The sequence below is a fragment of the Chamaea fasciata genome, unplaced genomic scaffold, assembly GCF_029207755.1.
Source record: "Chamaea fasciata isolate MVZ Bird 193981 ecotype frontalis unplaced genomic scaffold, bChaFas1.0.hap1 SCAF_9, whole genome shotgun sequence".
Classification (NCBI taxonomy): Eukaryota; Metazoa; Chordata; class Aves; order Passeriformes; family Sylviidae; genus Chamaea; species Chamaea fasciata.
Genome location: NW_027094094.1, coordinates 26,654,551 through 26,674,371, shown reverse-complemented (window position 1 = coordinate 26,674,371; position 19,821 = coordinate 26,654,551). Strand labels below are relative to the sequence as shown.

The 19,821-nt window shown below is 36.3% G+C and overlaps 1 protein-coding gene across 7 annotated transcripts in view; it reads left to right on the top strand.

Annotated features, from left to right (window-relative positions):
* The window catches only part of SHLD2 (shieldin complex subunit 2), a 29,307-nt gene extending 10,121 nt beyond the window's left edge, over positions 1-19,186 (top strand). For 3 of the 7 annotated variants that reach the window (XM_066191587.1, XM_066191585.1, XM_066191586.1), the window contains 9 exons: positions 7,980-8,066; positions 9,162-11,578; positions 12,099-12,206; positions 12,974-13,168; positions 14,038-14,172; positions 15,141-15,347; positions 16,206-16,440; positions 18,085-18,200; positions 18,761-19,186. In XM_066191587.1, the coding sequence (XP_066047684.1) occupies positions 10,060-11,578; positions 12,099-12,206; positions 12,974-13,168; positions 14,038-14,172; positions 15,141-15,347; positions 16,206-16,440; positions 18,085-18,200; positions 18,761-18,933 (2,688 nt within the window). In that variant the 5' untranslated portion in view covers positions 7,980-8,066; positions 9,162-10,059 and the 3' untranslated portion in view covers positions 18,934-19,186. Of the gene's footprint in view, positions 1-2,615; positions 2,702-6,454; positions 6,524-7,979; positions 8,067-9,161; positions 11,579-12,098; positions 12,207-12,973; positions 13,169-14,037; positions 14,173-15,140; positions 15,348-16,205; positions 16,441-16,673; positions 16,961-18,084; positions 18,201-18,760 lie in introns of those variants that run through there. The other 4 variants (XM_066191588.1, XM_066191589.1, XR_010722318.1 and 1 more) reach the window with 4 other exon arrangements.
* Positions 19,187-19,821: the final 635 nt, after the last annotated feature.

Genomic DNA, 19,821 nt, shown 5'->3' with positions numbered 1-19,821 from the left:
TTCTTAATTCTTACTATGTTACCTCTTCCCTCTTCTCTATATTTGCCTTTTTTAGTGAGGAATGCAATTTAAGTGGACATTGTTTTGGATGTTTTTCTTTTCAGGTTCATCAAACCAAATTCTTGCACTTGCTCATTTTGTAAGACTTTCCATCCATACCCATCACTTACTAATTTTTCTCTCACTGTGATCAGGCTATTCGGTTTCCTGCATGGTTTTTCTGTTGGCAGCTAAAGTTCATAATATATTGTTCATATATTGTAATGTCATAAGGTTCCTGTTGAGAGAAGTATGTTACTGTTTTCTCACTTGTCTCTGAATACCTTGTATTTACTGGATGAATACTACCTTTATTTTTGAAAAGATGCCTTCAATTCTTTTTTAATCTGGTTTCCATCATATAAACTAAATCTCCATTTGCTGCTTTTTAGATTTGTGCTGACAAATAGTGATGTCTTAGTGGTTTCGTTTTGTCTTTTATTTATCTCAAATTTTTCTTCTGCTCCAGTGTTTCATAACGTTTAACATGAAATGTTGCCATACCTCACTTACAGTTTTTTATGAGCACGTGGCTCCTAAACTGACAGTCATTTAGATGGTATGTTAGTTCTATCTGCAAGATAAATTTTTATATAAAATGCAATGTTATCATAGGTATAGTTCTTGGGATGCAATGTCAGATTACTCAGAATGTTAGCCAAGATAGAACAGACTGTACTGCTTTTTGAATTCCTGTATCTCTAGTCTGCTGTAAAGATTACTAATCTCTAGAGAAAGATAATGGATCACATGTTTAGTGTAATAGCTTTTTGAGTTTTCTGCTTTATCTGCTAATTTTAAAATCTTTTAAAGTAAGCTCAAATAAACAGATTTTAGTGTGAAATTTATTGGCAGGAAGACCAATATGTATTTACTAATTCCCTGTCACGTGCTCAATCCTACAGTCGCTGTTTATTTATATTCCATGTGCTTCCTAACATAAGGAAGTTAAACCTGGAATTACTGAAATCATTAGCTGGATACATGGAGTACTTTGATATGGAATGGAATGCAAATTGCCTGTTTTCTTCACCTCTAATTTTCCTCTTTCATGTTTTTACAGAGTATAAAATTCAGGGGGAGGGTGCGTAGCACTGAAGCACCACAAGTCACACAGAGCAGTAACTGTCTTTCTGTAAATGATGTCACTTGACATGGAATTAGGGTGGGTTACAAAACACTCTTCAGAACTACTTTAGTATGAAACTCATTTGTGCGTTGGGGCATTAAACAGTACTCTTGTTAAAAACATAGATTTATAACTGCCACTGCCACTTCTGCTCTATGTGAAAACTTCCTGCTAGTGTTTTTTTAAAATATGTTTTGAAAACTATCGTGATTTTAGCTTTGTATAGCAGCTCCCAAGGTTTTCTGGATAAAGAATATGCTAATATGCTAGTAGGCAATATTGGCCTTGTGTACATCAGTCCTATTGTTTCTATTCCAGTGAAAATCAAATATAGAACTTGCAACACCTAGCAGACAGAAAAGAAACTGCATTTGCAAGCAGGATTACAGTTCCAATACACAAGGTGTTAAACTATGAGATGACCATTTCTTTAATCTCTACTCTCTCTGCATTATATTGCAGAAAGAAGCAATTTATAGTTTTACTTCAGATTGGAACAGCTTTCCTGTGAGGATACATGAATAAATAGATAAATCTCTCAAGTTTCCATCCTTAACTCTTCACACTTCAGGAGCTTTGGAAGTTAAACAACTTAAAATTGCGGGGGTAGTACTATGTAATACTGAACGTAATAAAAGCATTTATAAAAGTTACCGAATCAAAGGCAGCTGAGTGAAGGTACACAGCAATAATAGCCCAGTACAGATAATAATTGAGGTATTGCCTCGAACCAAAACAGTGAAGCAAATGATGTGCTTTGACTGAGAACAAAGGTACAAGAAGGTTTTTATCAGTGGTTATGCTGCTGTGCCCTGCTGCTACACACTATGACTTGGAACAGTAGAGGGAGACCCAGGATGACGTGTTACATCATACCTTGAGTTTTTTTGATTTTGCTGGAGGTGTTTTCAGACAGCTGAACTGCCATGGAAGAGGGTACAGGCCAAATGAGTGTTTCTGCTATTTAATTAATAACACTTCATTCACATTTTGTCCAGTTGTGATGACTTCCTTTAACTTTTCAGGGCACAGCAGGATAGAAATTGTGATCTACAAATTTTTGAAATATAATCAAATCAGTCAAATTATTTTTAATAGTCAAGGTGTATTGCTGCCCTAAAGTCTGAGAGAAAAGCTACCTCTGAAATAAGGAAATTTGCATCTAAAAGGCACCTTTGGCTCAGTCAGCTATGTTGATAGTTACTCAGTGTCACCTGTTCCCTGTTAAAGCTTAACCACTTTGCTAAACTAACATCCATCTAAACCATTGAAATGTAAAAGCTTATATATTAAAAAGTTAATGCTAATTTTCTTTATTTATCGTATCTTAATTTTTTCCTAGGTAAATGCCAAAAGACTTGAAAACTTTGTTTCTGTTTCCATAAGATTCACTGTAGTTTTTACTCACTTAAAAGAATCTGAATTTTTATGTCTTGGTTTCCTGCAGTGCCCTGGTAAATTAACAACTTTACTACTTAGCCGGAATAGCCATGAAAGAGTGTTTGACGTCCATGCAGTTCTGCAGAGAAGTTGGTAGGTGTGTTCCTTCTGTGGCCACAACAAGGAGCAAGTGTGGGCAGTGAACCATCAGTGGTCTTTGTAATGCTGTTTACCAGTGTGCAGAGACAGTTTGGCCCAAGTCTGAAGGTTATGTTTCCTTAAGGGAGCTTTGTCTCTTAAAAAATCTTAAACCTCTTGACTTATAGACAGAAGAGCAAATCCTTTTCACTTAGAGCTGAAGTGTATTCTTGGGGTGTGTGCAAAAGCGAAATATTAAAATAATCTTGAAAATCCTTTGCTTTTCCAAGAGCTGAAATTCTAGATTTGGATATAAAAGTCAGTCCTGTCATGTAGTTAACGTCTCAAGAGTTTTGTTGAAATTACAATGCTCACATCCAAAGCATGTGTTTGAACTTTTCCTTTGAGACACTGGATCTATACAAATGTGTAAAGCCAGCTTTCATCTTCCTGAGGTGTGAAAGTACTGAGGAGATCAGCTATTGATTGGATTGGATTGCCAGCTCCTTTGAACATCACAGAAATACACTAATGATACCGCATAAAGGATGTAGCTGCACACTAGAGGAGCAGATAAAATGTGCACAATGTGGCTTGGGGTGGGGAGGGAATAGATAGGCACCATAAGTTCAGTCCTGACAAAAAGTACCTGCAGCCATTTATGTTTGCAGGAAGGTTTAGTGTTTGGTCTTCTGGAGGGATCCTGTATGAACAGTGATGAAGTAAATAAAGTTATGATTGAACTGTTGGTCTTGTTGGCTTGTGTGCCACCTGGCTTCTTCTGGAGCTCCTTGTGTAGCTTGTAGTTTTGAACAGCCTTGGAACATGATTTGATCTTCTAGCACTAGAAGTCATAGTGCTCCAATATGACTTCTTAGAGAGAGTGAGTGATTTTTTCAGTTGAGAGACAGTGAACTTGAATTGTTTGGTGATGCTGACAAATGAGAAGTATCCCACTTGTCTTAAAGGCACGAGGAAGTGCAGCTTCTGTTAAGGTCTGTTGCTAACATAACCACTTGTGGAGAGTGAAAGGCATTTTCTTGGCACTAGTAGATTACTTACATGGTAATAAAATAGATTACTTTACATGGTAAACTTAAGAATTACACCTTTTCAACACCCTGTCTCCCATTGCACAAAAGCAAAAGGACAGTCTTACCTATCTATGGCTCTTGTCCAAAACAGTGACAGTATCCCATTTTGGACTATGAATGTGCAGTCAGCATCCAGGTTTTCATTATAGAACTTTGGTTTTTTTGAGTAAGGCTTTTGTAAAGATGAGAAAATAATATTGGTGGCTTTGTATTTTAAATATTTCTTATATATGTATATATATGTATGTATGTATGTGTGTATGTATGTATGTATCTATGTATGTGTATGTATCTTCTGGTCCTAGTAAGTCAAATCTCCCAGCAGTTAGTCTGATGGAATTCAGATTATTATGATCTTTCTTTGACCAGTTACCTTGCTTTCATCTTAGGTCCTGTATTGTTCTACCCACCTCTGTTTATCAGGTTTCAGTCCCAACATAGATTTTCATTGATAATGATACCTGTGGAAAAATTTCTGCAAACTGAATAGTTTTTCTTTAAAAAGCCACAATGATGCCATTCTAATATTGTGAAGTATTTTAATATGCTGAAATAGATGGAGCAGTATCTTTCTTGACAGAAGGTATAGCAGTTTAGTTGTTCAAATAGGTCTCAGAAATAAGGGTCTGGGGAATGGGTGTTCTTCAACAAAACGTGCATGGCACGTTTGTGTATCTTTGACCTTTTACCTTTATCTTTCTTTTCTACTCAAAAGGTCAGTATTCTCTAGAACTTTTAACTTCTTTTGTTTGTAGCAGCCACTGGATGCTCATATCTCCTTAATTATATGTTTTTGTGTATTGCAAAACAAAAATCAATAACTGGCATTTACTTAAGGGGCCATCTCAAAAAGCACAAAGGCAGTGAGAAAAGAATTATCAAGTTATTCACAAAAGCCTACTACCTTTAGTCCAATTTTCAGACGCAACGAAGACTATCTCAGTGGCTGAATTGAAAGTGTATTATCAGTGTTCAGATTTTTGCATCATTTGGTTCCAAAAATAATAATGGTAAAATATAAATGATAAAAATGATGCAACTGCTCAGTAGATGCCTTTATATGATCCAAGCTTGGATTTACCGAAGAAATGTCTTCATTTGAGATCCAGGTAAATATTTTCCTTCTAGAGCACAGCGTTAGAAACCTTCTTGCTTCCCTTCTTCTTGTATATTAATAGTTCAGTAATAGTTATAAAGAACAACTTGCCGCTTCTTACTCAGTATTTTGATTGAACTTTTTTTACAGCGTCAGGCTATGGAACTGCTTAGAACACTGATTTCTGGTTTAAATTATTTCCGTGCTGCTGCAGGAGTATTTAGGAAGGTTTCTATTGTGATACCTAAACCATAGGTGTTCTGTATTCTAAAAATAATCTTGTTACTGAAAGTGCTCCAAATAAGGAAAAAAAAAAATGGATACCTCATGTTTTATGGCTTCATATTGCTGAATGCAGGTTTTATGTACTTTTCTTGTACTTGTAAACCAGCTGTACCTATCTTGACTCCAAATGGTATTGTAGTCCTCTGGTAACAGCCAGTGAGAACTAAATACTGAATTGATTAGTACTGCTGCTATTTAACTTCAATAGTCAGTACTCAGAAATTATTTTATGGTCAATAATAACCTAAGTACCTCATTTAGAAGTAACTTTATACTAATTACCCATGCTGCTGTGGGCAAATGGAGGCTTGTGATTTTCATCAGTTTTGATGTCAACTAGCAGGGTTCTTGCTATACCACAGGTCTGGTTGACAGCAGCGCAGTATTCCGTGTACTAACACGGTGTTACTATGTGAGCTGAATAACCATCCTGGTGTAAAATTGCATTTGGTCAAACAGTTTAGTTACGGACAGGACTACAGCCTTTGCCTGAAACCTTGTATTAAAATTCAGATAAAAGGGGTTCGGTGGTTGTAACAATCACCAACCAACAGATGACAGAAAGAAGACCTATCCTATTCATTCCCCAGTTACTCGTGTGTGTGTATGTTCTCCCACATCTGTGTTCCCTTGACTTCTTGTCAGTACCCACCAGCCTTGGCTAATGCAATCCACGTAAATCTCCTTGAGCTGCCGTTCATGTACTACACGTGTAATCTTCTTTTCAGCTCACATGATACATCCCTCACTCTAATGTAGAGGTAATTTGCTTCAGCTACAAGTTGCTTGGCTTGATTTCTTCTGTCAGTTTTTATTTTCCATTTTGTTCCACTTAATATGTGTTTGGACCAAGCTTATTGATTTAGTGGATAGGTGCTGTCGTTGGTATATTGATTCACTTGCAGTGCCAGCAGGAGTTGTTGGCAGAAGGATCACCCTTCTTTTTCTTGCACCAGTTGCAAGAAGAAGTGCAATGTATTCATCACTTCATGCCAGAGTTGTTTCAGTTTCTAAGTGTATGAAACTGTTACTACACTGCTTGCTATTTCTTCTTTCAAAGTTACTGTACAGCTGCGGTACCTGGCTTTTTGAAAAGATCATGTTGAATTTTGGAGGGAGATTTGAGCAGCGTGGTGAAAGTGCCAGAAGAGTTTCCTGTGATGTAATCAGAATTCTGCATCAAGAAGTTTTTCTGGTTTTCCTTTGATTGGCAACTGTCTTAGTAGATTTTTTACTCCACAATCACACGGGTTGAGTTGCTAAAAAAAGAAAAGCCCAGCCAAACAGCCCTACAGCTTGAATTGAACTGAAACGAAATACTCTGAAAATGGCTATGAAAAATTCAGTTTCCTCTGTTGTAAGGTAGTGAATCAATCCTTTAAATTTTTATACTACATGTAGGAGGAGTATGAAATTGAATATGCAAATAAGGGAGGGTAAAGTTCACAACAGACGTTAAAATTTAGAATTTAATGAATATCCTACTTTATGTATTTATTACTTACTGGGACAGCTTTTCAGCAGGTAAGGGACAGTGTAATGTTTTCTTGCATGTTTTAGGGATCAAGTCATTAACCACCTAGCTTTTAGGATGTTCATCATCAAGCTGCAGCAAATCAAAATAGGAAGTTAAAAGAATACACTGTTTATCTACTAAAACTGTAATGTTTCTAGAGGGGAAAGAACACTTTTGCATTATATTGCTATAGTCCTTTGTCTTTTGATGCATTGCTGTCTTTTATTTCTGTAATTTTATGTGTAGCTTGAAACTCTGTAGTAAGTAACAGACATAAAGAAACCCCAAACTGGAGGTTGAAGTCGTGTGGTTTACTTTCAGTGTACAGGGCTTAAGTAAAGACTTGATGAGACTATTTGGATGTAACTTCTCAAAACAGAGATTTAGGCATGTGGCTACTGTGAATATTAGGAATGATAGGAAGCTGAAGCTGTGTCACCCTCTTAAATTACCTTGGCATAATGCTTAATGATTATCATGGTCAGTGAATACTATTAATGAGTAGAAAAATATGGAATAAATTAACGAGTATTTCTAGGATATTTTAGGGTACTTTAAGGTCATGTGTATAGCATCAGAACATTTCTAGAGTAACTATGGGAAGAGGATTTTTACAGCTATTTAAATTTTTTTTCTATGTGCAGCAAATCACTAGAGATTAGCAATCTGTTAATGACAGATTAAAAAACTTCCAATGTAGAATTCCTGCCTTACTGTTTAGATTGGAGGAAATACACTATGTGGCATAATACAGTTCTGTATATTAAACTTCAGTTGCAGTGTCTTGCAAATGTAGAACTTGCTGATGTAGTTACTGTTTTTTAATAGATCATTGACCCGTCAATCAGACTCTGACCATTTCAGAGATAAAAAGCTTGGCTTTCATTGGCTGTTAGCAAAAGAGCACCTTTCCACAAATTAGGAAATGGTGTAATAATTAACAGGTATAATGGATGTGTGCATTCAGGTTTCAGTTGTATCTTCATGAGTTTTAGCTCCTGTTATCTTTGGTGTAGTTAGTTAACCCACTGTCTGCCAACAGATAATTTAACTGCATTACAAAATGGATTTTCTTGTGGCAGTAGAAATATACTGAAATGATTTATAGTTTTTTTGCTCACCTTTTAAAATCTGTAGTGAATTATTCTTTTGGACTTTTATTTATAACAAGGTGCAGAACTTCACTAACAAAACTCATTAAATGAGTAATAATTCTGTTCTGAAGCAGCAAAGCAAAGGTTCTTTAAGCAGTTTTGCGTACAGAGAATTTAAGTAAACTTTTTTTTTTTTTCTGATTTATAGACTTTGATTTTAGGTACGGATGATTCCTAGTACAGAAAGGAGCTGGACATCCTTGACCCAAAATATCACTTGGAATTTGCCAAGCAGGTAATTTAGTACTGGACCTATTACATGAATCAGAAGTTTGCATAGGTCACTTACAATTCCTAAGGTAATTTATGTGTTGAAAATATAAACTATATTTTAATTGCAAACATTCATTAAATAACATCGAGATTCAGTTCCTTTGGTGTGATCATAGAACAGCTCAGGTTGAAAAGGTTTTTAAAAGTCGTCAAGTTGCAAACCCCCTGCCATGGGCATATTTCACTAGACCAGGTTGCTCAGGGCCCCATCTAACCTGTCCCTGCAAAATGTGAATCAGGAAAGGAAACCCTAAGTTTAGAGAAGTTACAGAACTGGAATGTTGAGGAAAACTTCCTGAATTTTTGTGTAATTTATAAAACTTTAAACATGTCAAAAAGCAAAACAGACGTGATACTTAAAATGAGGGGCTGATAAATTACTATCTAACTGGACATTTACCAGCTTCATTTGAACTGATAGTAACATTTTCTATTTGTCACAGATCTGTTGCTAAGCTTTTTACATCATATATATTAGGTAGCCTTTTATCTGCAAAACTTATTAGCATCACTTCTTTAGGGATTCAACCTCACTGCTGTCACTTTGCTTTGTCTTTCCCTTACCTGATCCACTACTTTAGGGTTGACTGTAAATTCTGTTCTTCTGATTATTGGTATATTACCATTCTTTATACAAGTCAAAGCTTTCACAGCTTTGGGTATTGTCCTTTAAAAGCTACCATTTCCTGTGACTGAATGTAAATGTACGACTACACAAGTTTGGACACTCCAATGTTTTAAGTGGTATTTATTTTGTTATGAGCATAAAAGTGAGCAATACCAGTCCCTGGGTTTTGTAGCTTCTTTGTATTTCGTCCTGTCTAATTTTAGTGATTGCATATTCGTTTTCCAGTGACAGCAATGATACCCCAGAGATCAGTATTCCAGGATGTTTACGGTTTTTCCATGTTACGATGAGCCTTGTGAATGTGCAGGTTTATCGACCCCTAGTGGGGTTGTTAGGAAAATGGTTGCTAATTTAATTTGTGCTAAGTGAAAAACTTGCTTATTTTTCAATGCTGTATTTGTTTTAATGGTCTTGTCTTTCTATTTACAGCTGGATTAGCTCTCAAATTTTTTCTGGTGTTCTCTACATCTGCAGAATTGCCTGTTGAAGCAACTTCTATTAGCAACAGCACTCCCAAAACAAGTAGCTGTAATCAGCGTTTTAATGGACAGTTATAGCTGTTTCTCCATATTTTAAGATTATAACTATACAGAAGAAATTTTAAAAAACTAAAGGTCTTCTTTTTGTGTGCTGTGTAAGTGGGCTTACTTTTAATTAGCTAGAAAAGCTAGTAATTCCTTGAGTAGTTTGATACTACATAAATGAATTAAAGCAAATCCTAAATTGCCTGCTCAAGCTTTGCTGACCTCTTAGTGGTTATTAAATAATTATGATTTATCAGTAGTGGCCTGAAACACTAGTTTCAGGCTAAATCAGCATGTAAAATATTGCATTTCTAGCAACTTTATTTTAAATAGCTCTAGTGTTTTATTCATTTAGTTGAAATTATTTTTTTGGGAGATGAAATGATCTCCTAACCGTGCTGTGAAGATTTCTTTTATTTATTTCAGATGAGTTAAAATCAAATACTGAATAGTGAAGTCACATTTGACTGTTTAATTAGCAATAATAAATGAAGACAAATAGGTCAATAATTAATTTTAGCTTTGCTATAATGTGTTTCTGTGTATCAGAATCAGAATCTAGGAGTTGCTGTAAATTTATTTTTCCATGCAAGTTTGACAAATAAATGTTAAAAATTTCTAAAGTAAATTTTCCTTTTTAGATTTTTAATGTCTATTTTTATAGGGTTTAATTAGTCAAGTATTTTTTCCCAGTTAAACTATGAAATACTCCCATGAATTTTAAGTGTTTTTTAAAATTGTAAAGAAGAAGTAAAATCTTTTTTTTTTTTGCATTTGCTAGTATTTATTATTGTGCTTACTGCATGTTTAAAGTCAAACTTACGCAGCAGTCAAAAATGTCAAAAAGACCTCAAATTCATATTTTTGTGGGAGCACCCAGTATTCCAGGCCCACTGGAGGGGTTAGAGAAAAGTAGGTCAGGCCCCTCAGGTGAGAAATGGCGAGAACTGCACTGTTTGTGTGATGCACTTGGGTTTGGTTCTGGAAAGGTCCCCTCAGTGCCCCAGGCACAAAGCTCCACACTCACAGGAGTCCCTGCAAGTGGGGACAGTGCTCAGCAGGGCAGGCTCACAGCAAAAGAAGAAGATTTGACATCTCCTGCCCCTGTGGCAGTAACTTGTAGCAGCATGCCTAAAAACAGCACAAGTTTAACTTGCACTGATTGTCAAGTACCCGAAGATGGATACACACCTGCAGATGTAAATCAGGCTGCAGATCAACGCCTGCCCCAGAGCTGTGCAGAATCAGCTGGACAAGAGAGAGCATCACGTGCCTGCTGCCCACACCGCGCTGGGAGAAAAGCCAATCCTTTGGAAGTCAACAGCTCTGACATTTCTGCTTTGGTTGCCAGTACTGAGCAGGTCAGCATCCATCTACGGACTGTGGGACTTCAGGCAGGCCACAGAAGTGAGCATCATGAGCATCTCAGTCAATATATGGATATGTTTTCCCAAAGACAGGAGTCCAAACCAAAAGAACCAAATGACTGTGCAGACTTTGCAGTGTCAGCAGACACTGAATTCCGTAGCGTAGTGACTTTGAGTCGGGTAGCTGCTTTTGCACAGAATGAGATGCAGGAAAGAATTGTAAAACTGTCAGAAATAGAAGCAGGCAAAAAAGCTGAAGAACAACAGTATGATCACTTCCAATGTGATTCTGGTGTTGGAACATGTACTACTAATGTGACTGAAAATGAATATAAGGAAGAGGATGCGAGTTCTCTTGAACTTTTCAGTTCTGAGGATGATGGGGAAAATGTTGGGATTAAAGCTACGAAACAGGAAGAAGGTGCTCAGGGAAATACAGAAAAGTTTCAAGAACTTAATGTTCCTGCTGAGCAATTTGTAAATGAAATCCATATTGAGCCATTGAGCTGCGGAATACTGTGCTCTCAAGGGTACTGTTCTCACAAGAACTCCTCTAAAAGACCCCGCAAGCACGAAGATTCCTTTCACCTTTTTCACTCAGCATTTAAGAGACAGCTGAAATCCAAGAGAGCTAAACTGAATTCCTCTCCGCCTGGTTCTGGGGTCAGAGTGGATCCAGACAGGATGGCAGAGTTCAAGAAACTCCAAAAGAAATTATCACTACTCAAGAATTGCTGCAGCAAAAATCAAAAGTACAGTATTTTGGTCACAGTTGTACATCCTTGTTATATCAAAGAAATACAGATGAAGACTAAACCAAAATCTTCGTGTAAAGTTCCTGTAGCAACAATTGCTGTTATTGACCAGTCAGAAATTGAGAGAAAGGTGGTGCTGTGGCGTGGTGCTGCATTTTGGTCCCTCACTGTGTTTCCTGGGGATATCATACTGCTTACAGGTGAGAGTTCTTTTGTTTGCCTTTTAAAAATATGGATCTTGAAAATGCTTGTTTAAAGTAGAAGAATGTAAGAAGTAACTTGGACCTATGGCTCAGCATTTGTAAGTTGCTTTCTTACATCACTTACATCATTTGAGTTCTCAGTCATCCTGCCAGTGGAACAGTGACTATTCCCTGGAAGTTTGCCCTCAGACACAGCCATGGAGAGTCAGGATTGTTGTGTAAGATGTCAATGTTTTAAAACAGTTGTTCCTGAAAAGTACAAGTGCTGCTACAAAACAGACCTAAGCAGTGTCTGCTAGGAGGCTAATGAATTTAAGCATTACATCAAACTAATGGGAAAACTTTATTAACTAATTGTAAATGGTGTTGGTAGATTAAAAAAAATAATCTCAAGTGATCTCTTTCAAATCCTATACCTTACACATCTATATGTGAGATGGTTATATAGTTAAGAAAAAATATGATACACTTCAATGTTGTTGACACGTGAGTTGATAAGGTTGCTTTTTTCTTGCAGATATAATAATGTATGAGAATCGTTGGTGTGGAGAGGTCATGCTTCAGTCTACATTTACCAGTCAGCTACTGAATCTGGGGAACTGCTCAGCTCTCAAGCCAGAAGAATGTAAGATTGTAGTGCATAAGTTGCCATGAAAAATCTCAGTAAAAGAGCTATTTCAAGTACTCCATTTTGTTGGCAATGCCTCACACACAGGATAAAATGGAAACATGTGCAACCGAAAGGTACAAAACACAATAGAAAAGTATGACAGGAACTCCTGAGCACAAGATGTGGACTTCACATCAGATAGACATGTGGAGATCATGGTAAAGTTCGACGGCTACCACTCTGAACTCTAAAAAAAATAAGTTTAGTTTAGGAAAGAGCAGTTATCCCAGGACCTGGCTGCGTGATGTCTGAGATTTCACGAGGATTAAATTTTTTGCAAAATGGAGTAAGTAGATCTATTCAGGGAGAGGGATTATTTGCAGGCCATGGAGGGTTGGAGACTGAGGGGAAAATACCATGGGAGTATCACCATAGTTCTTACTGTCTGTCCTTGTGATGTCCACTGTTGTGATGCCAGCTCTTCAAGGCAGATTCTGAAGTCAGTGATCAAGAACAACTTTCTTCTTACCAAGCTATGATACAAGATTTTCTTGTGTGTATTTTAAAGTATTGCACTTAGCTTAACTTCATGTGCCTCCTCTTGATAGTACCCTGAAGTACAGTTTAATTTCAGGTCAGATGTTATATATCTCAGGAATTTCTTGCCTTAAAATTATTCTTAGACTGTTCTGGTTTTGTCAGTGTAAACATGTGCCAAGTCATAAGTTTTATACTTCTAAGCATAAAAACCAGTATGTGACTTTGCCTTTTTTCCATCTAAGTTTATCCTGTGGTGGATGGTGATGCTCTCCATGGCTTATTGGCATACATATCATCAGCATTTCCACACTTCAGAGACATTCCACAAAGACAAGTTCAGAGACTGGATGATGTTCGGTATGTGCAGCTAGATCAGCTCCAGCCAAACACTTTGGTGCACTCAGTCCTGAAAATCATCAATATTTCTGTGTTAACAGGTAAGTTTTTGTACTGGACTTCAACTTCTGCAATAGGTGGAACTTAAATAGTAATTGTGCAAGGCAAAATGTTTCTCACTGCTTGACTTCAAGCTTTGCACAAAATTTAATCAAATTGCACTATCATCCTGAATTAGTAAGATATAAATTTCTGCCCACATCATCACTATCATGTTTATTAGTTTTAAATGCAGAGTTTTGAAGATAGAAATCTTCATAATTTGCTCTAGTATGTAAATCTTGGAACTAGATATTAGTTACATATTTCATCCAGGTGTTGTTGTTCAAAAAGTATTTATGAAAAATGCTGTAGTTTTAGTGTGGAACTGAAACAAACATTCAGTGGCCTGGATAAGAGTAGTGTATAATGTTAATTGTTGCAATTTGTGCATACTAATAGTTTCAGTGCCTTTTAATGTGCCTTGTACCTGACTATAGTTTTGTTTTATGTAAAAACTTCTAGAGAAATGTTTCTTCCACTCTATTCTACAGAAGTTATGGGAACTTCCAATTACAGCAGTTGCTGAGAGATTAAGTAGAATTTCTTTCTACTCAATACAAGTCAGGATTTCAGGAGTTGAAAGATGCTCAGATACCTCCTGCTTCAAAGGGAGTTCTCCAATTACTGAGTACTTAAATGGATAGAAGTAAATCAATATACTTTATGCACTCCCTCAAACTAGATTCCTGTTGCAGTAGAAATCAGATTATTTTCTGTCCAGAAGAAATCATCGGTGTATTCTTCTTTGCTTTTAATTGTAGTATAAAATGTGATGACACCATGATTTCACCATAATACTGAGGCACCTGGGGTTTGTGTGCTTTCATGCTTTTTACTGTAGAAGTAATGTAATTTCAATTCTTTTCAGAATCTGTGTACAGCTACAAAGGTGGCTACCAAAGAAAAATTATTCTAACAGTAGAACAGAACAGAGATCAGCACTATAGGATGGTTCTGTGGGGGGCAGGGGCTGCCTGGTGCCCCCAGCTTCAGAGGAAGAAAGGTAAGGTCCTTGTACCTATTGGAAGGTGTAAAAGGATTTTTGTGACGCTGTTAGTGCCTTTTAAATGTTCAGCTGGTAACATTTATTCATTCAACCTTTACATACTCCCCTGGGGGAGGATAACATATTTTATGCTAATTCTAACATGGCTGCTCTGTTTAGAAGCAGTGCCATCAGCAGTACAATTTGAATGCACTTTAGAAGACTGAGAAGGCATAAATACTTGAAAACTTGAATCTATATACAAGATGCACTTATTTGCATAGTGCCTGGTTATATAACTATAAAAAAAATCTATGAGTGTTAACTTTGTTACCAGTTTTGCTGGGTCTTCCTTATCATTGCTTGGTTTAGCATGAATTGCTGGGGTTTTTCTACTCCTTTTTTCATTTTCTTCTTTCCACCTTACTCGTGTCTGGCTTTAGATCCTGATGGTCTTGAGATCAAGTCCAGCTGTAACTAAGTAAAAGCATCTCTTGCAAGATTTACATAGACTGTGTTTCAGCAGTGGCTACTACCAAATTTTGATTTATTCCTAGTCTTGTTCCTTTAAGGTAATTTAAACTAGGTTTGTGTTAAATTGATAATTGTGGAGATAGAAGATTAAAAAACAGGGTCATATTAAAAAATGGAAGTTGATTAATAACATGATTTTTTTTTTCTCTGAGACATTGCCAGCATTAGAGCTGACAACAAATTTCAGAGCTGGTTTCTATTTCAAAAGGCTGAGTTGTCTTGACAGCTGAATTTGGTAGAGGTGAAATGAAATTTCTGTTTTGGGACAACTCATGCAAAGTTTCTAGGGAAAGGAAAAACCTTACATGTCATCACACTTAAAATGAAGTTGCCAGAGCTGACCAGAGGATGTCTTCTGATTTGTTTCTCAATCTTGTAAGTGACCTTGGCTTCCTGTAAATTAACCATGGTATAGAAAGTAAACTCTTCTGTTTGCTTTCTTTGTTCTGCAGACCACATATGGGACTTCAAATACCTTTTGGTCCAACGTAGTTCTGTCTCAGGTGACTTGGAACTGCACACAACTCCGTGGTCATCCTATGAGTGCTTGTTTGATGATGACACAAGGGCAGTTGAATTTAAAGAAAAGTTTCAGAAAAGTCAAACATCCCTCATAGAGCTGACAAGGCTCTCGGCACACCTGGAAGAAAAATGCTCAGGTAAATGTTACCCATAGCTCTGTAATGTCTGTTGTACCATGCATAAGTAGGCAAAATAAATGCTCTGTTGATGAAGTAAGATGGTTGTTTTTTTGAGGTAGCCTAGGTCTGGTTCTGAATTTATTCTGGAGGTTGCTGCTCTGTACTTGGCCAAACTGAGTTCGGCCTTCATCCCATGAGCCCAGGGGAGAGAGAGGTGCGGTGTGTTGGTGCCATGCAAAGTCAGCTTTGGAACACAGAGGGAAATGCTGACTTTTGTTGTCCACGCCAACCAGTCCAGTAATGATGTGACTAATTACTGAAAGTTTATCAGTGTTTCTCAAAAACTGGAACTCTCTAAAGCAAAATAGCTACTGCTGTTGAAAACTTCCTACAAAAGGACAAAGAAGACATTTTACACAGTCATACTCTCCCAGATAAACCTAGAAGATTGCTATGGTTGGTGTTAAATTCTAGCAAGTGATTAAAGTTGTTCTTGCAGCATTTAACTCTAGTTTATATATAAATAATGAAAAGCTAAGTTGTTTAAGCTATGCTTTTCAGTGGCTTTGAAACAGTGGGAAGAAAACCACTTGGAAATTCTTCACACAATTTTGATCTCTTATTCAGGCACCTTCTATAGTGGTGTCTACTGATGTAGTATCTGAAAATGTAGTACTTTTATACATTTTAAAATAATATTTAGCCACCAGGATTTTTCAGTGAATAAAATATCTCTAAAAATTTGATCATGTCTTAGCAAGGGGGAAAAACTGAGAAAAACTTTTCATAGGAATTTTGGTTTTGAATTGGCTGTAGCCATTGATTTTGCTTTCAGTTCTAAATAAAACTTAATTCAGATTTGAATTGTTTTTGTAGGAGTGATTCAAGTGAAAGCTCATATCTTGGAACTGAAGTTTACCATTTCCACTGGTCAGTACAAGCAACTCATCTTCTCTGCTGACACTTCACTGGAATGTGTTTTGGCTTCTCTGCCTACGATTACGTATTCCGGTTGTGCCAAATGTGGTTTGGAGCTACAGGCAGATGAGAACATGATCTTCAAGCAATGTATTAGATGTTTGCCATACAGTGAAGTAAAAACATTCTACAGGTAACTGAAATAGAGCTAAAATAATGTGTTTTATTAGGGAGGTAAACTCTCTCCATTTTGATTTCCCCCATATCTAAAATTCTTTATTTAAGGTGTGGTTAGCAATCCCTGCCTCTTTTAATATATTTTCAGGTTGTTGTTCTTGAATTGCTGTATTATGTTGTCATTATTTATACATGATATTCTTAGTTTAAATCTAACGTTTTAATTTCTTTGAATACTATATCATGCAGGAATGATGTTTACCCAGTACTGTGTCAGATAAAGCTAAGATGGAGTAGAAGCTTGAGGACCAAAGGAAAACTCCTGGAGAATCTTGTTCCAGCCTAAATCTGAAATCATGTGAATGCAGAACCATGTTTTTAAACTGATTAGTCAGTTTCAGCTATGCAGAAATAATATTAACAAGTGTTTTCAATAAACATTCTTGGAGAGCAGAGGTAGTGAGTTATCACCAGATGGCACTGTGAGACACATATATTCACACTTAGAGAAAATAAACTAAGTGGATCGAGTTGATGTAGGTACCTCTTTATTAACTAATTGTTCAATTCTCACATTTATCTTGGGCTTTTAAATGTAATTATTATAGTGACTAGAAAGACGTGTAGCTAGATTGTTTATTGAGATGTAATAGAATCTAGGATACATCATGAATGTAATAGAATTCCAAAATATGTACATTTTCTATCTAAATTTTTTTCTCAAATTCTTTCTAAGCCTTTCATAATGAATGGATTAATGAATCATTGATTTAAATACTATTACTTGATTACTTGATATTGCTATTACTATATTTAAGACTATGACTTAAGTATCCTATTTATCTAACCAGGTAGTGACTTAGTATTTTTCCTCTAAGCAAAATAGTCTTGCATCTTTATGTGCTGTTTGTTTTCCTATGAGCAAGGATTAAGTGCAAAGAAGTTGGGTTTTTTTTAACTGAAAAGGTTCTGCCAGTATTTCATAACACTATAAAATCTCAGTGGGCATGAAGGACCTCAGTTTGCTCCTGCACAAAAGGTGGTAGAAAAATGATAAGGATTTCCGATGTTTGTATTCTCAGCATGGAAACATGTCTAGATGTAGAATTTACATGTCCATCTTTTTTCACTGAATTTTTCGGCTGATCAGTTTAGTAAGAAGGCATCACCTTGGACGTATTTCCAAGGAGGGATTTTTATTTGTTCAGTGGTTTGTGAAAACATTTGGTATTTGTTACAGTTCAAGAGATACACCTTGGTATTATGTGGCTATGATGTGGTGTATTAAGACATATGAGATAATATTGAGCGATGTTGATACAGATGGTACAATTCCAAGTGATAACACCTAAGCTTATCTCCCTACTTTGCGTTTCCACTACCTCCATGGGCAATCCTGACCATCCTAACAGTGAAAATTTTCCTTCTAATGTCTAATCTGAGTCTCCTGTCTCCATTTAAGGTCATTTCCTTATATATTCCTCAAACTGATTCCAGTGCTACAGATTTGACAGATGAGTGCATAGAGATTTTCTCATTTTTCTATTTCTTGGTATTATGTTGCAGAGTAAGATTAAATTGTAGTGCTTTTTAAAATTTTGCCTCAATAAAAACCAAATCATAGCAGCTAACTTTCATGAAACTTTGTTTTTTGATCTAGACCTGCTTTGATGACAGTAGAAGATGAAGGATATGAAATTTATGTTCATGTGGTGCCTGAGTTGGTGGAAAAAATCTTCCTCAATATTCCTGCAGACTGGCTGAAGAGATTAGTAGGTACTGATTCATTAATTACTTGTGATAGAAATAGGCAGCGAAGTTCACAATGAAAGCAAAATTTTTAATCATCGATAGTTTAAAACAACCCCAAACAACCAACATCAAGGAGTATTTCAGTGTCTGTCTGACAAACTCAGAATTTCAGAGGAGAGGTTGCAACAGCTGGAGGTGAGATGGTGTGAATGCCTGTTATATAACTAAATAGTTGTAGTTATATATCTAAGTATTCAATAACTAAATGGATTCCTTCCGTGCAAAATAGAATTTCTTAGGAGCTTTTAGAAGCAGCTGGCATGTTTTCATGATGTGAAACACTGAGCTGTGTTTCAGTTAAGCTTAGCTTGATACATCCTGTTTGACTTGAGAGGTGTTTTATGTGATTCACAGGTGTTAACAGTTCAATAAGAAACAGGCTCAGCTCATTGTTTTTAAAAAATAATTAAAAATAAAAGGTAACTTTCTATTCGGATGTTGAACTTGACTTGCAGTAATTCAGTGGAGCTTCATGGTGCTATTGTGAAAATTGAGTATAAATTGAATTGTTTTGTGTTTTGCAGTGCCCTCTTCAGATATAACCTACGGCACAATAGTAGCAGATCTGTGTCATTCATTGCTGGCAGATACAGCAGCATCCTATTTGTTGGAAATCAGAAGCCACTATGTGCTAGATGAGAACAGCTATCCTTTGCAAAAGGATTTCCATCTGCTAAATTTTCATCCTGATCTTTGACCTCTGCACTAACTGGGTAACAAAGACCATAAGGATACACAGATGGGAAGCAGAAGAAAAATTACTTAGCTCTTTTAAAAATTATAATGAAGGATTTTGGTTTTAACTTACGGAAAAAGCAAAACCATCAAAAGGTCTGGTATGGAATATCTGCTAATATTATATACTACTGGAGTAATACTGATGAATTTTCATAAAGTATATTTTTCTACTTGTATTTTTATGTTAATAATTATGTTAATAAACTCCAACAATTTCTTCAGTATCTGTTTTCCTTTTTGTCGTCAGAAAAGTTCGCTACTGTTGAGAGACTGAGTTTCTCTTAGACTTGGCATAATAGAGGAAGACAGACAGAATCAGTAATATTTTAGTTATACAATTTTTGTTTGTCTTTTCCCATATGATATCTGTAGCTTGGTGTTTTTGTTCTGCTGTTGTGGTTTAACAGCAGAATTTTTGCCATTTATGTACAGCAATTTTGCTGCTCCTTTTTTCTCTCATAAAACAGAACTGTCTTGTAATCATTCCACCTTCTTCAGCTCTAGGTAAGTCTCAAGCACAAGATCAAATGGATGTCACGTAAAAAACAGTAGGTAAAAAAAAATTGCTCATTATGTGACAGTTAAAAACACTGTATTAGAACTCCCTGTTTGATGATGTTTCTCACTTTGAAATAGCTGTTGTTCAGGAAGAGTCAAAAAGGGCTTTCTCATTCGCTTCACTTGGATGACCATGAGTACAAGTATATTGGTAAGTGAATTAGAATTTTTTTCTTCACAATTTAGCTGAAATTACTGAAGACACAAGCTGAAGTATTGCTACTTTAATGTATGAGAAGAGAGGACCATACTGTACATCAGGTCAGACAGGTGACTTCCCACCTTAGAG